Genomic DNA, 15,090 nt, shown 5'->3' on the forward strand with positions numbered 1-15,090 from the left:
CTGGGAGGGGAAAGATCAGGGCTTGAATGTGGGTTTCTCTCTCAGCTTTGCCACTTTCTTGTCTCTCTGAGGAAAACAAACCCTGCACTTTCTGCTGGGAGCACCAAAGCCTTGCCTCTGTCCCGCGACTCTTGGAACACGGGGCTGCAGATCAAAAGGAATAGAGCAGCGCCTCATGTCGATGGCCACGTTGAGCAGATTGGAAGAGTMGTTTGGGAATGAGTCAGGAAGGAAAGTGTCTGCTCTCTTTATTTCCTCTGGAAAAAAAAAAAAAAAATCCTGCATTCACAGATAAACAGTGTATTATTTTTGTGGCCGAGATGGATGAATGGATGGTGGAATCAAAGGGCTGTCTTTAAATAATCACAGGCTGTGTTTGGTTTGGAAGCAGGGGCTGCTGGGCAGTCTAAGGAGAAGGGCCACATTTGTGAGCATGTCAGGGCAAGCTCTCTGCTTGCTCTTGGCTGAGGAACTGAAGAGGCAGCAAATCTGCAATGATGGAATAGAAACAGCAAAGAGCTGCCAGAGCACCCAGCAGATGGAGGGGAACAGTACATCTGAAAGTCTGGGGACACATGCTGCTGAGCACAGGGGGAACACAGCTTTCTTGGGCAGCTTTCTTTTGGGGTCAGCCTGCTCACAGAGTTGCCATGAAAGCTGTGCCCTGCTCCCCCAGCTGAGGGTCCTCCCTCCCCCTGGCAGCAGGAGCCAGGGATGTGGTCAGCTGCASAGGTGCTGTGCTAAAGGAGATTATTTGATAAAGGAAGGAGCACCTTTTACAGCTCATGCTCACTGAAATATGAACATATAACAAGCAAAGGAATCCAGCAGTGTGCCATTCTTAAAGCTGATATTTGATAACTTAGTCTGAGCCCTGCTGAGGAAAAGAAAAACATTTATTAAGTATTCACTTAACTACTCTGACACTATGAAAATGATGTTCACTTTTTTAAAATAACTTTTATTTAAATTATTTCTTTTGCATAACTTCTAGTTCTATCTATCTATCTATCATCTATCTATCTATCTATCTATCTATCTATCTATCTATCTATCTATCTATCTATCTATATCTATCTATCATCTATCTACCTAACCTTTATATCTCAAAAAGTTGATCCCACTGGGGTAGGAGTGAGGGATGCTTCAGGTGCAGCAGAGTCAAGTTGTTGCCCCAGGCACTGTTGTCTCCCTGGCTGACACCTGTGCTGCATCTCAGTGTTTGGGTGTTTAGAGCTGAAATCCTGAGCAGAAAGCCCATGTGAGCTGAAGGCCTGAGCTTGTGGCTGGAGGGATCAGCACAAATCCAGGCTCTCATCCTGCCATACTTACRTGATTCTGGTGGCTTCTGTTACTGCTGAAAGAGAGAAGCTGCTGCTGGTGGCACTGTTTCAGTTGCCCCCTCCTCACCCCACTGCARTCCTGAAGAGACAGGGGATGATGCAAGGGCACTTTTGGAGGGGCTCTGGGGCAGAAAGAGGGCTGCTGCCTGGAACAGAGCTGCACACAGGAAAAAGCATTTGTCTGATGAGGTGTCTGGTCAGTAAAGGTCTGCGATAGGGGTGTAAGGGGAAGCCAGAAATCTATGGCCACCAGGCAGAGWGAGGGATTTAGTACTGATTACAGCCTCACGGAACTCTGCTAGTTCTAAGGCCTCTTCTGAGTGTTTCTGCCTGTTCTGCCTCAAATCAAACCTTTTTCTACCYAGCTGAGAGGCACTCAGAGAGCTCTGACTTCAAGGCTTTTAGCAAGACTAAACTGATAGCATTTGATAACCCAGCCCAACCCCAGCTTGGAGAAATGTTTTCTGGTTGCCTACATTTGCTCAAACATTTCAAAGACAGCACCTTCACATCTCTTTGCTGATTACTGAGAAGCTACTGCAGTGGTTAGAGGGTTGCTGTCTTCCACCTCAGGCCTGGCTGTATCTCACAGGTTTTCTGTGTCCTGCCATTTGAAGCTGTGRCAACCAATGAACCTTCAGCCCCTCCAGGTTTTGCTGAATAAATGTCAGAAAYTATTACCTGCCATCTGCAGGGGTTCTGCTGTTGTGGTTTGAACTTGACYGAAAGCCAAAAGCACCGCACCCACAACATTCCCTCCCCCTCCACTGGAGAGGCAGAAGGRAGAGCAAAAGCCCAATTAACAATAAAATTTATGGCTTTTAGATAACATAACATAATTGAGAGAAAGACAAGTATATGCTCCAGAAAATGGTCAGACAGGCTGAATAACTGAAGCTGCAAAATAGATTTATTACTAAAAACGACTAAGAATACTACCACACCGGGGAGGGGAACAAAGATAGGGAAAAATTTACAAGGAGAAGAAAATAAAAGCTGACATTTTAAGACACCTGTTATTCTTTCCAGGAACCTGGCTCTCTTCCAAGTCACCCTTYTCCCCCCTCCCATGCCTTCCCATATGCAAAAGGGGGGGCAGGGATGAAAGTTTTAACATAGATCAAACTACTCATTACAGTTGTCGTCCAGCACCATAGGAGAAGAGTTCTTACAACTCCTAGCTGTGGAAGTTCTTTTCTCAAGAAAACAGTCAGTGTATAACTGCTGATGGCATAGGATTCTTTTCTTTACCTTGTGGGAGAAAGGAAAACAGTCCTCCAAGAACAAATGCTTCATTTTCGGTGGCATAAGGCCACTCCCTCAAATCTCCTGGAAGAACACAATTTCTTCTTAGCATCAACTCRCTTCAGATGTGAGGAGGAGCCAAGCCTCTTTCCCCTTTTTGGCTTATAATCAGTCCAGTCCTCAAAGGCCAGGTTTTTCTCAGAGCAAGGTCACCCTCCTTTTCTACACAGGTCTCCCATTGAAGAAATGGTCCTTTTAAGAACAGCTTGTTTTCTCCATGTTTGAGCACCACAGCAACAGTATCTGTCTTCTCCTTACTGTGATCTTGGGTCTCCATTTTTTTTCCTTACATCCCCTCATGCTCCTCCTCTGTCCTTCCCCAGTGCATGATACTAACAGCCTAAAAACTAAATAGTGGTTGCACTCTATCTTGTTTCGAATTCTTCTTAAGTACAGGACCATACATCATCACAAAGGTGTAACCAACCTGTGCAATTGGCCCAGGCCTGAGCAACAACCTGTCCATCAACCTCTGCATTACCCGGTAAACCCAGCAGTGAGACATAACAACACCTTCACTTGTCAGGAGTAACACCAAGCTGCTGGGCTCTGAAACTCTACAAGTGCTGTTCACAAAACTACTGTGAAATCATGTTCAGGTTTACTCCTCCTTGCTATCTCATTTACCCTCTCTAGAGGGTATATCAGAATTAGAGGCAGAATGTGATGGTTCTTTTTGCGTTTGCTACCAATCAGATGGAAAACGTATTGCGGGAAGTGTGGGATTTTGACACCATCACAGGATTTGCAAAACGAACTGCTCTGAAATTATTTTACAAATCCTTAAACAGCAGTCTGAAGTGAGTTTTATTTTGGCTTTTTTCAGSATCTGTCAGTGGGTTCTAATGCTTTCCAGATTTCTAATGTTCATGTTTTCTTGCTACTCCATTTTCAGTTCCTGTCAGTTTTGTTTTTCCCATTCCCTGGTTTCTAGAGCTTTCCCAGCTCCCTGCCATCTGGGTTCTTTGGGGTGCTACTGAGAAAGGACGGGGTCCTGGGTTCCCTCAGGGAGCTTGGCCATGTGCTGCTGGTGTGGCTGGCAGGGGAACTTCCAGGGGAGCAGTGGATTGGAAGAAGTGCCAGGCCATATTCCCCAAATTTCTGCCCAGTGGGAATGGGGCTCAAGACCCCTGAACATGATGTGTGTGAGCTGAGCTCCCAGGTGACAGATCAGATCCATCCAATCCATGGGAAGAAGAGCACATGGGAGCCTTCTGGCAGCACCATGAGTCTCCAAGACAACCCTCAGGTCACGCCCAGWGAGGATTTTGGTGAGGGCTGGTGGGTTTCCAGCATGTCTGGGATGCAAGGCTCAGCCAYTAGCAGGGAAGAGCTCTGTAAGCAACGGATGACAGCAAACCCCAAGCAGCAGCGCTGCAATGTGCCCTGGTCACACTCGGGGTCGCTGCACCAGCACAAGCCCTCCCTGGAACTTCTCCTGCCTGCTAGCCCCCAGACTGCAGCACTGCCTATGGGAAATGCCAGCAGAACCAACCCCTCAGCGCAGGGAGGCTGCAAGAGACCTTTTTTTTTTGGCTCTGAGAGCCAGTCCAACCAGAGATTAATACCCCATTGAAAAGAGCTGGTCCTTCCTGGTATTTTATTTTAATGGCAAAAAAAAAACCATGAAGTGCCCTCGGTTTGCAGATCATTTTCTAACATGTTTACCACTTGATTTTCCCAGGCGTACCGGAGAGGTCAAACCTGGAGCTGATAACTCTGACCTGTACCTGTGTGGCTGCAATGCTGTTCTGGCTCCTGCTGACCCTCTTTATTCGCAGGCTGAAGAGGGTAAGGGCAGACAGAGATCTCCTGGTGGCACCTGCTTCCCCTTGGCAGCTCTTTGCTCATGTAAGAAAATTTTTCCCAGGCTGCTGGGATTTCTGAGTCTACCAAAGAAAAATTCTGTTTCACTTACTGCTGCACCGTCACTTTCACAGTGCCAAGTCTGCCAGAGTTCGAGGAGTGTTTGGACAACACTCTCAGGCACATGGCATGACTCTTGAGGCTGTGCTGTGCAAGGCCAAGAATTGGACTTTGATGAGCCTTGTGGGTCTCTTCCAACTCAAAATATCCAGTGATGCTGTGATTCTTTGATACTGCTCGTCTTTGCTCCTGGTGCTAATCACCAGGCTGCCGATGGATGCTGGAGAGCCATGACTTGCAAGCCAGATGGAGAAGATTGGGCAGGGATAAGGCTCCCAAGTTCATAAGAATTTGGGTGCCTGACTCACACCAAAGGCATCCTCATTCCCTTGTAAAAACTGTGGGGGTTTGGCATCTTAATGTCTTTGAAGATGATAGTGAGTGGGAATGACAGATCTTCACAGAATGCACTGGGGTCTGCTCTGCACAGTGTCTGGTATAATTACATCACTTCCAAAGTGATATTTTACTGAAGGAGTTCTGATGGTGCAGCTTCAAGAGCAGATGATCCTGTACAACATGATAAATTTAACTGCCCCTGCTGTTAAATTTACTGCTGCAAGCCTTAGTGAGGAGAAATGCATGGGAGTTAGGGGGGAAAGGAAAGCAGAGGTCAGCTGAAGCTGTGGATAAACTTCATAGCTGTAAGAGAAATTACAAGCCAAGTGGGACCAGTACTGAATTCTCAACAGTACAAGTTATGACTGCAAATCTTGGAAAAATATAAGCTTTAAATGTGGCAAAGGGTTGCAAAAGTATTTTTTAGTATTTTTTATGAGACCAGAACTTGYTAAATTGTTAAAAGATAATAAAAATATCATCGCTGTACAACAAGGGTTGTTCAAAATTTAATGACATGTTAAGGCTCTTTTCCAGATGAGCCTCTCCAGCTAGTGTTAGTCTGTGTTTATAGTCTTTTCTGTGTTTCTCTTATAAACCCTTACTCTCAAAGATTTATATCTGGAATTAGCTCTGAATTAAATTTTAYATACAAATTATGTTGCCACAACAGCAAAAAAAAATGCTCTCTGAAAGCATTTTCTTAAAGTTTCTCTGTGAGGCATACAGGGATAGATGATATCCTCAGTAATTTTTCATCATTGAAAAATGTTGTTTCAAATCTCTAATTGTGTCAAWAATTTGCTATTGAGAGCATCTGAAGAAAGAACAGTGGAAAACTGTCCGAATTTTCCACTCTCCTATTGCTATATCTGGGATGAATCCCCTTAAAAGTTGTTCTAATGTGATGGGTTGGAGCAATCTGGTACACACATCTCTGTCTAGCAAAGCCCTTTATGGAGCACCACACAAGTTTCTGTTTCTACCCACACCCCGCTTATCCATGCCCTTTCCAGACTTAGTGGATGGTTTGGAGCCAGGCTTTAAGCCTCCAGACTTTTCCCCAAGCATCAGGGCAATCCTTCTTGGGACAAAATTTATGGGTTTGGAGATTGTGAAAAGCAACTAGAACAGAAGTTGTTAATTACTGTCATTTTAGTCTAGTTGTGTTTGTAACCAAGGCATGCACAGCCAGTAATATCCTTCTCAAAAAACATGCCTAGAAATGCTGGTAATAGGGACATATTTCCAAGCTATAGAGGAGGGAAGTTGAAAGTATAAGGAGTATTAGTTAAAGCAAATAATAAGAAAGAGAATATGTGGTTATATGTGTGTGTTTGTGGTATCTGTATGTCTGTGGCAATGTGCTACTTCCACAACTTTAGGAAAAGCAATACATCCAGATTCAGTTCAGCAGATTTCCCATAAATTCCAACTAATAGCCAGGAAATTATGGCAAAAACTAGGGCCTTTTCTATAGAAGTATAACTACCCCTGTGTCAAGAAAATCCACTGCATTAGAATGGCAATCTAGATGCTCTTTGAAGGGATATACATTTCAAAATGGATGAACTGCAGAAAACTTTCAGATCAGGTTCATCTTTCCTTACATTTCACATTGAAGTGGATAATTCATTCACTCAGGAAAAGCTAAACAAGCAAAATTAATTTGAAATTTTATTTTTTAAATTATGCGTTTCAGTCYGGCTATTTATAAATTCATCCAGACTAAAATGATTTGAGTACATTTTTCAGAAATTATACCAAAGAAATAAAAAATCCTAAAATTTTGTAAGTAGTTTCTGAAGTGTATAATGTCCAGTGTCCTGACAACTAGTCTTGCACAACTTCTAACCACATATGAACTATCTTTGTGGGATATATGGAACAAATAAACACTGGCAGTTGAACTCCATCTGTTGCATGTGGCCACTTCTTGCTTTGCACAATCATGAAGAAAAGTTATTTTTATCAGCAATGTTTAGTCACTTGCTGAAAATATTTCTCCTGCTATGCAGAGGGCCTGTGTCATAACACCATGTKTTAATACAGACTCACATGGATTTCATTGAAGAAACATTGGTATGCCACATGGGAGGAAGGCTAGAGGAAGGAGTTTCTTTGGTATAAAAACTCTTGCTATGTATAGAAAAGCCAAAGGGAGCTTAACCAAACCATCCATTGTACAGTGAAATATGTAGCCTTGTGAACAGAAGGAATTTGGAATCCTTGATCCAAACAAGAAGATGCTGACAGATTCCCYTACACACTTTTTCATTTTGCAATATTGTTTGTTTTCTAGCCTTAYTCCTGTGAAACAAAGACCAGCCATTACCTGTCAATCATAATGGATCCTGAAGAAGTCCCCTTAGATGAGCAGTGTGAACGTCTGCCTTACGATGCCAGCAAGTGGGAAATTGCAAGAGAAAGGCTTAAACTGGGTAATATTAGAATACTTCATGCAGAGTTTGCGTTGATTGAATAAGATGTACCCATAACTATGGGTAAAGAGGAGCTGGGTGTGTTCTAGGCATGCAGGACAACGTGGTGCCAGGTGTCGCGTGACCTATCCCACACTGAGAGCACTGACCTGTACATGAATTGCAGCATTTAGGACTGACCAACCCTGTCTACTTGACTGTTCACATGTATGTTTTGACTCCATGTAGGAAAATGAAAATAGAACCACAAGTTCATGTAGGTTGGAAAAGAYCCTTATGAGGAAGTCCRGCCATCTTCCTGTTCACTCCAGGAGAAAGCTGTGGCAGACASTGACAAAGGCTTTACTAAGGCCAAGGTACACAACATCCACAGGCTTTCCCTTGTCCTTTAAGCTGGYCACCTGGACACAGAAAGAGGATACAGACAAAAATGCTGCACTCCACATGTTGCAAACTGGTTAACTTAAAACATGACAAAAATGGAGCAACCAAACAATTCCAAATCAGAATGTCGACTCCAATGCTTCCTTCTCTAGACTCAGGAGCCTGGCCTTTGGCATTTACTGCAATTTTAGTGATTAACAATAATAATGATGAAAGGTCTGGAGAGGAAGCCAAATGAAGAGTGGCTGAGGTCACTTGGTCTGTCCAGCCTGGAGGAGATTGAGGGGAGACCTCATCGTGAAGGGAAGAGAAGGGGCAAACACTSATGTYTTGTCTATAGTGAACAGTGACAGAATCAGAYGGAATGGCCTAAAATTGTGTCAGGGGACATTTAAGTTGGATATTAGAAAAAGATTCTTCACCCAGCAGTTGGGGACTGGCACAGGCTCCCCAGGGAAGTGGTCACAGCACCAGCCTGACAAGTTCAAGAATCATTTAGACAACACTCACAGGCACATGGTGTGATGCTTGGAGTTGTCCTCTTCTGGGCCAGAATCATCCACAAGGATGATCCTTGTGGGTCCCTTCCACCTCAGGATATTCTATGATTCTATGGTTTTCTTCCCTTTCTTCAGCCTGGAAACTTGGAAAAAAAGCCTGTGCAGAAATGGGTCTTCATAGTCCATCTRCACCACTTCCTATTTCTTCCTTTCCTTCTTTCTCCAGCACAATCTCCTTGTTTTCCTCTGTGCTGCAGTTYTACAAACATTCTTGTTATTGTACCATAAAGTACAAGAATGTGGCTCATAAGCCCATGCACAAATAAACAAATAACCTTGAAAACTTTAAACCTACAGCCAGCTCCCCTATAGATGTCCCACCAAAAGSCATGGGTTTGGGATTGTTCCTTATTAAACCTAGTGTAGGGCTGATGAGAAGGGAAGGGACCATATTTTGGAGTCGATGAATCCCTCCAGAAACTACACAGATTTTAGTAAGAAGGTCAACATTAAAATATCAGTGATAAGCTCAGCCTCATTGCTATAGTGCTGTTTGTTCTTTCAGGTGCACATCACATATGTCCTATAGCAAGGTCTAAAAAATCCTTGCATTTTAGTTAGGACCTGTAACGGATTCCTCATGTGTCCCAGGGATYGGGACAGATGTTGATTAACACATGTGCACAATTAGGATCACACTTATTATTCCTGTCCGAAGACACGAGGTGACTAGACGTGGATAAGCACAGCTGAAATACAATGCCCATGATTTATAATTGTAATGCACAATTCTGGGAATGCTGAAACCTTGTCCTGGAGYGACTTCAATCTTTGGACAGTTTTCTTAAAATGAAGGACCAAGAGCCTGATGTGCAGAAAATGTGACCACTGGGAAAGAAACAAGCAGAAATGGAATGTAAACTGCAAGGRAAAACCCATGCCTTGCAGGGTTAGTGTTTGGAGTCCATAGGTGACGAACAATGACCAGAGAATGAGTTAAAAGTGGAAGAACTGGTGTAAACAAATAAAGAATGCTGACAAGGAATGAGAACCAGATTTGCAGAAGTTGTGTATGTGCAGYGTGTTAGATTAGCTCAGTGCAAGACCTGCTTACTTGGCAGCTGGCTCAGGCTTTGAGTAACCTTGGCAGTCTCTGAGGATTAGTATCTCACAAATACAAAATGTGCTTCTATGGTTTTTAAAAACATATTTTTACTTAGAAATGTAACCCCTTCCAGCATCTGAGGTGACTGTTTTTCTCTTTCCACCTACTTATCCTCCAGGACAMATATTTATTACAACTTTTGCAAAAATTGTCTCCTTTCAGCCCCCATCTCCTTTGCTGTGTTTCCTCCAACATGCATACACACAGCCCACATCTGTGATGCAATGCCTATGTAACAGGACTCGCCCTTCAGCTCTAAGAGGTACAGACATTAACAGCGAATTTTCTACAGGCATCACTGAAGTCAGGATAATTAACATTCGACATAGATTAGTCTCACTGAGAGAAAAACRTCATCTTTTCATTAGGCAGGAAAATGCTGGTGCCATAAATCACTGTCAGTGTGGCCGGYGACAACACACTATTTTACCTGAGCTACCATGCACTCCTCACCTTACTCTTGGGCTTGACCTTCCTAATCTAGAGAGGTCACACAGTGCTGGCACTGTGTGATGCATAGTGGGATGCAGCACCTGGGGCAGTGTTGCTGCTGGCTCCAGAGCAGTGACACCCTGGTGGCAGCCRCGCTCCCTCCTCTGCACTGCCAGCACACGGCGCTGGCACCAAGCATGGCACTTTCCACTCCTCTGCACCTGCACAGCTGTTCCTATGTAATATAATGGAAAACATGAAGCCACACGTGGGGAAAACCCAGCTGACTCAAACGGTGGCAAAGAACATGAGAAATGAACACACTTCAAGCCTGTGCCTTCCCACAGACATGGAGTGAGGTGTCTGCAAATTTTTGCCAATGCCCCAATCTGGCAACTGAAATGATTGAAGGACTCAGCTAAAATGGGACTGAAATGAAAATCTGATCCAAAACTSCTTGACTGAGGCATATGTTCATTTAATGTGTTCTGAGTGGCCCAACAAATCCAAGTCAAGTGTGGAAAACTTAGAGCATTTTGCCCCATTGGTCTGGATCTAAATGCTGCATTGCATACTAGAGCATCATCCCAAACTCAGCCAGTGCAGCTGCGCGAAGACTGTAATAAACTGACTGTTCAAATGGCTGGCCAACTTAATATTCCTCTGTTTAATGGTTTTGTAGTTACTTTGCATGTCAACATAAGGAGCTTTTGCAAGAAAAATGCCACAATTTCATATTAAACTGTGGAAAAGTTAACTTTTCATCATGCTGAAAAGTTAAAGCAGCCCTGCTCTGTGCTACCATTCAGCAAGGTACAAACAATAGCAKAACAGAAAAGATGAGTGTTATTACAGTTTCCCATTGAATCACACAGCTGTTTAGAGAAGGAAGTATTGTTTCCAGTGCTCATTCTCCTTTATGAAAGGTTAGCAGCTTTGTGCAGCTTTATGAGCTGGTGTGTTTTCCAAGCAGTGACTAAGTAGGTTATCACAATGTAGGAAGTGAATTAAGCATGATGGAAACAGATTAAAGCTATGGATTAAACAAAGGTAGGATGGGTTTTATATGACCTCAAATGGCAAATTCGTCTTGTAGAAACCATGAAYAGGCAAAGCATTAAGGACTGAAAATATCAACTCATTAAGAAAACTGAGACTTGAGTAGTCTTAATGATGCTTCCCTTATAGATTTGCTGGATTAAGAATCTACATGCAATAACTGAAACAGGTAACAGTAGGTTTTTAGACACACATGGATTCATCTGCACGTCTCTATCAAACTAAGACCTTCACAAACCAAGATCAGTCTGTTGACGCTTTTCAGTCATGTAGATCAAGTTCTTTTTGGTTTTTACTTGCTATTTTTTAATAGCTTTTGCATGTCTCAGATGGAATATACATTTCTAGGGGTCTTTTGGCCTTGCCTATTCCACTTCATGTTTCCATTGCTTTGATAACAGATGCTGTTTGCTTCTACTGACAGCCATACTGAGAATTACAGTTTAGATATAATATACACATATAAAAGGCAGTATTGATTTAATGCAGAGAATTCAGGAGCTCTTCTCCTCTCCTTGCAAGTATCTGAATAGGCTTCATCTCTCACTCAAATACCAACAAGGTAGATGTCCAAGTGAGAACTAGTCAACCAGGTATTCATCACAGGAATAAGAAATTRTTCTATGGAGATAGTCATGTCACATGTGCATATCTGAGAAATAAATGTATGGCACATCYTATCCTTTGCTTTTATATGAAAAGCTGACCATTATTTTCTGCTSTTCTCTACATCAAAAGTCCTGCTGCCATACTCTTGTTAGCCACTTTGTACCTGGGTTTTGCTGAAGGTGAAGCACAAAAGCAATCTGAAAATAAATACTTGGAAATAAAACTYGTTGTTAGCTGATAATCAACAAGATCCTGCTGACCAAGCCTTTGACAGCCTCTGCATAAAGRCAGGGGCAGCCAGACCTGTCCATGTGAACACATCATCAAAGGGGCAGAGGGTCTGCGTTACTGAGGACATAACTGGCAGCACCACAGGCTGCTGCACAGTTCAGTGTGCTCAGGGAAAAGAGGCGCAAAATTCTTTTCTGGCAGAGCTAGACTGAAAACATTCAGTTGGAAGACAGTGCGTGCCCAATGAATGGTTGCATTCATTTAGCAGCATTTTCACTCCTATAACTTGCTCCCCTTGATGACTTTGTCTTCTAGTTTGACTGCTTACTGTAAAAAACCTCCAAAAAAAAAACCCCAAAATTGTTAGAAAATATAAAAAATGTTAGAAATATACCTGTGGGACTCTTTGGAAAGTAAATTTTTCARTTCATGATCTATGAAGCCATTTGCTGACCAGATTTCTTTTTTTTTTACCAAGATGTATCTCTCCACTTTATTTTCTTTACAGGAAAGTCTCTTGGACAGGGAGCTTTTGGAAAGGTCGTACAAGCATCTGCCTTTGGAATCAGGAAATCACCAACATGCAGAATAGTTGCTGTGAAAATGCTGAAAGGTATCTTGCTGAAAGCTGCATTGGAAGAAACGATGCCTTATATAGTGGCACATGCTTAATATGATTCTATCAAAAGCAAAAGCTGTCCATAATAATCCTTTGAAGCCTCCAAAATGTGTTCAAATCAAGTTTCAGGTCCACCATGAGTGAAATGGCAAAAGTACAAAATAAAAATTGTAATCACAATAAAAAGTCATACCATTATTCCAGACTGAACCCATACTGAATGCTGTAAATAAAATTTAGYGGAAGCGTAAGGTATTCACTTTGATGTGAAGACACTTGAATGGAAGCTTTCATATTTTCCTTGGTCATTAGTTCCAAGGAATAATAATCTTTCTGYTAAAACCGGATGCCTTATGTCTAATTTGCATATGTCTGAGCTTTGCATCTCATTCTAAYCTTCTCCATTGGATTATATGATGCTTTTAAGGCCCTTTTATTAAGCTAAACAGATTGAGCAGTTTGAATCTTGGTGGTGTTGTGCAGGTGTGTCCCCTCTGAACCGGCTGCAGGCTCATTACACGGTGCTTAGGATGCTGACACCCAGGTTGTGCAATGGATTTGCCAGCACGGTTCATACACCAGTGCTCATCTGAAAGTAAAATCATGCCCCAGCTATTCACTGCCCCCTTTCCCATTGGWGCAGAAAGGACAAAAACCCCTCATTAATTTGAAGAGGGCACTTTGGATGTTAGCAAGCAAGATGATATTCAGTCATAGCCTGCAGCAGTTGTGATTGAATTACCTAAGCCAGAGTCCTGGTGGCATCCCTTCATATGTATTTAGCTTTCCCATCTTTATATGTGTAGCGATCATGGCAGAATTTTTTTTTAATTTTTTTTTTTTTTTTTTTTTTTTTTTTTTTTTTTTTTTTTTTACATTGCCCCAGGAGTTTATGCTGCACTGCTTATCTGTCTTCATCACTGAATCCTTTTTGGTGTTGTTTCTCAGCCAGGACACATCCCCTATTGTGCCAGTAAGGCTTGGATCCCTGATGCTCTCATTCAACTCCGTTCAGGCATAGTTTGAATAAATACATCTTAGTCAGTGGCTCCTAGCTTCACATTTGCTTCCTTACCATTTATCAGGAGATGTGTACATGTCAATTCCAGCCCTTGGAGTGGTCTGCCAGCTTCAACGTTTCTTTATGTACATCAGCAGGCTTCTTGTGCCAGCCAGCACCCCCAAGGAGCAGAGGGTGCAGAAGTCTTCCTGGTGGGATTCATGTGTGTGTGTGTGCAGAGTAGACGCTTGTGTTGGAGTAAGTCACTCAAATGCCCTTCACTGGCAGTGGTGAGAAACAACAGTTCATCCCATCCTAAGGGAGATCCCAGCATCCAGGGAGCTGTGTCCTTGTTCAGCTCTGCTGGCAATGAAGAGAGCCAGTGGTGACCAGATCTTCTGTAAGATCTTCTGTATCTTCGGTATCTTCACCATGACTGCCTAAAGCATGGGGAGATCTGCCTCATTCCTTGTGTCCTCACTAGATTATCCAGGAACTTTGCACTCATTCATAGCCTTTATCCTCACAGAATTCCCATGAAGTGGAGGCAAGTGTCTCCACCTATACAAGCAAATAGCAGGTCACTAAGTGGAAGACAAGCTTTGTGTGGGATGAAAAAAAAAACCTGTTTCAATTCAGATGTAGAAACCAAGCCCTTTAAGATCAAACTCTAGTGGTTTTTCCACAGGACCATTCTTCTTGCTCTTGGTATCGCTAAACTGAAAAACTCCTTTCAGGCCTATGCAAAGCAATTATTTTTTTCTTGTTTTCTTAACAAAATTAAATTCTGGAGGAAAAAGAATTTGCTCAGGGGGAACCAAAAGTTTCACTCAACACCAAATAGAATGGTTTGGATTTATTTGAGGAGCTTCTTATATCATTACTATTACTATTGGTCACAACTGGTAAGGGTGGGATGCAGTCMCCTCATTTTAACCAATTATTATTTACTTCCCTTATCTATCTCCAGGCTTCCTGTATAATGAACAGAACCAAACGAGCATCACCAAGGGATGGTTCATCTTTTCCCTGTACAGATGGCTCAACTTGATGGCTGCACCAGCCTCTGGAAATACTTTTCTCTTGCCACTGACTTCTTAAGATGTTGATTAGTTCAAGCTATAATATCACCCTTAGATAGCTGAAATCAGATCAGATGAAACCTATTCTAAATAGAATTAATTATAATCTTGAAATCCCATCTTATTTGTTCTTTCTCTTTTTTTGGCTGAAACATCAGAACTATTCATGTGAAAAAAAAAATCCTCTCAGTTCTAAATATAATAGAGTCTACTGGGAGGAAGTTGAGAGCCTAACTCTTTTTATGGGTTTAATTGCAACCAAGAGGATGCTGAGCAGGGAGGAATAGAGAGAGAACATCAACACRAGAAGTACATCCAGCAGTAGAGGTTATTTCAGTGGAAAGTAATGAGAAGTGGAAAAGCTCAGCAGGACCAGTTCTTTGCCTTTTCACACTGACTTTTTATTTTGTATTTACAGAAGGGGCCACAGCAAGTGAGTACAAAGCATTGATGACTGAGCTGAAAATCCTAATTCACATTGGTCATCATCTCAACATCGTGAATTTGTTGGGAGCTTGCACAAAAAACGGAGGTAAAAAAGTCTGCACTGCTCTGAAAATGGGGTTGGATTGTCTCCAAATAACAGCCAGTTAGCCATGTTGCTTTTCATCCAGAGGTCAAGTTACTAATTTTTAGTATTCGAACTTATCCTATA

General features: G+C 42.4%; 1 protein-coding gene across 2 annotated transcripts in view; it reads left to right on the forward strand.

The window, feature by feature from the left end:
* The window catches only part of FLT1 (fms related receptor tyrosine kinase 1), a 108,308-nt gene that overhangs the window by 76,723 nt on the left and 16,495 nt on the right, over positions 1 to 15,090 (forward strand). For both annotated transcript variants that reach the window (XM_057366678.1, XM_057366677.1), the window contains 4 exons: positions 4,333 to 4,439; positions 7,216 to 7,354; positions 12,243 to 12,347; positions 14,854 to 14,967. In XM_057366678.1, the coding sequence (XP_057222661.1) occupies positions 4,333 to 4,439; positions 7,216 to 7,354; positions 12,243 to 12,347; positions 14,854 to 14,967 (465 nt within the window). The remainder of the gene's footprint in view (positions 1 to 4,332; positions 4,440 to 7,215; positions 7,355 to 12,242; positions 12,348 to 14,853; positions 14,968 to 15,090) is intronic.

The sequence above is a fragment of the Malurus melanocephalus genome, unplaced genomic scaffold, assembly GCF_030028575.1.
Source record: "Malurus melanocephalus ecotype Western Australia unplaced genomic scaffold, MMel_1.1 scaffold_70, whole genome shotgun sequence".
NCBI classification, from domain to species: Eukaryota; Metazoa; Chordata; class Aves; order Passeriformes; family Maluridae; genus Malurus; species Malurus melanocephalus.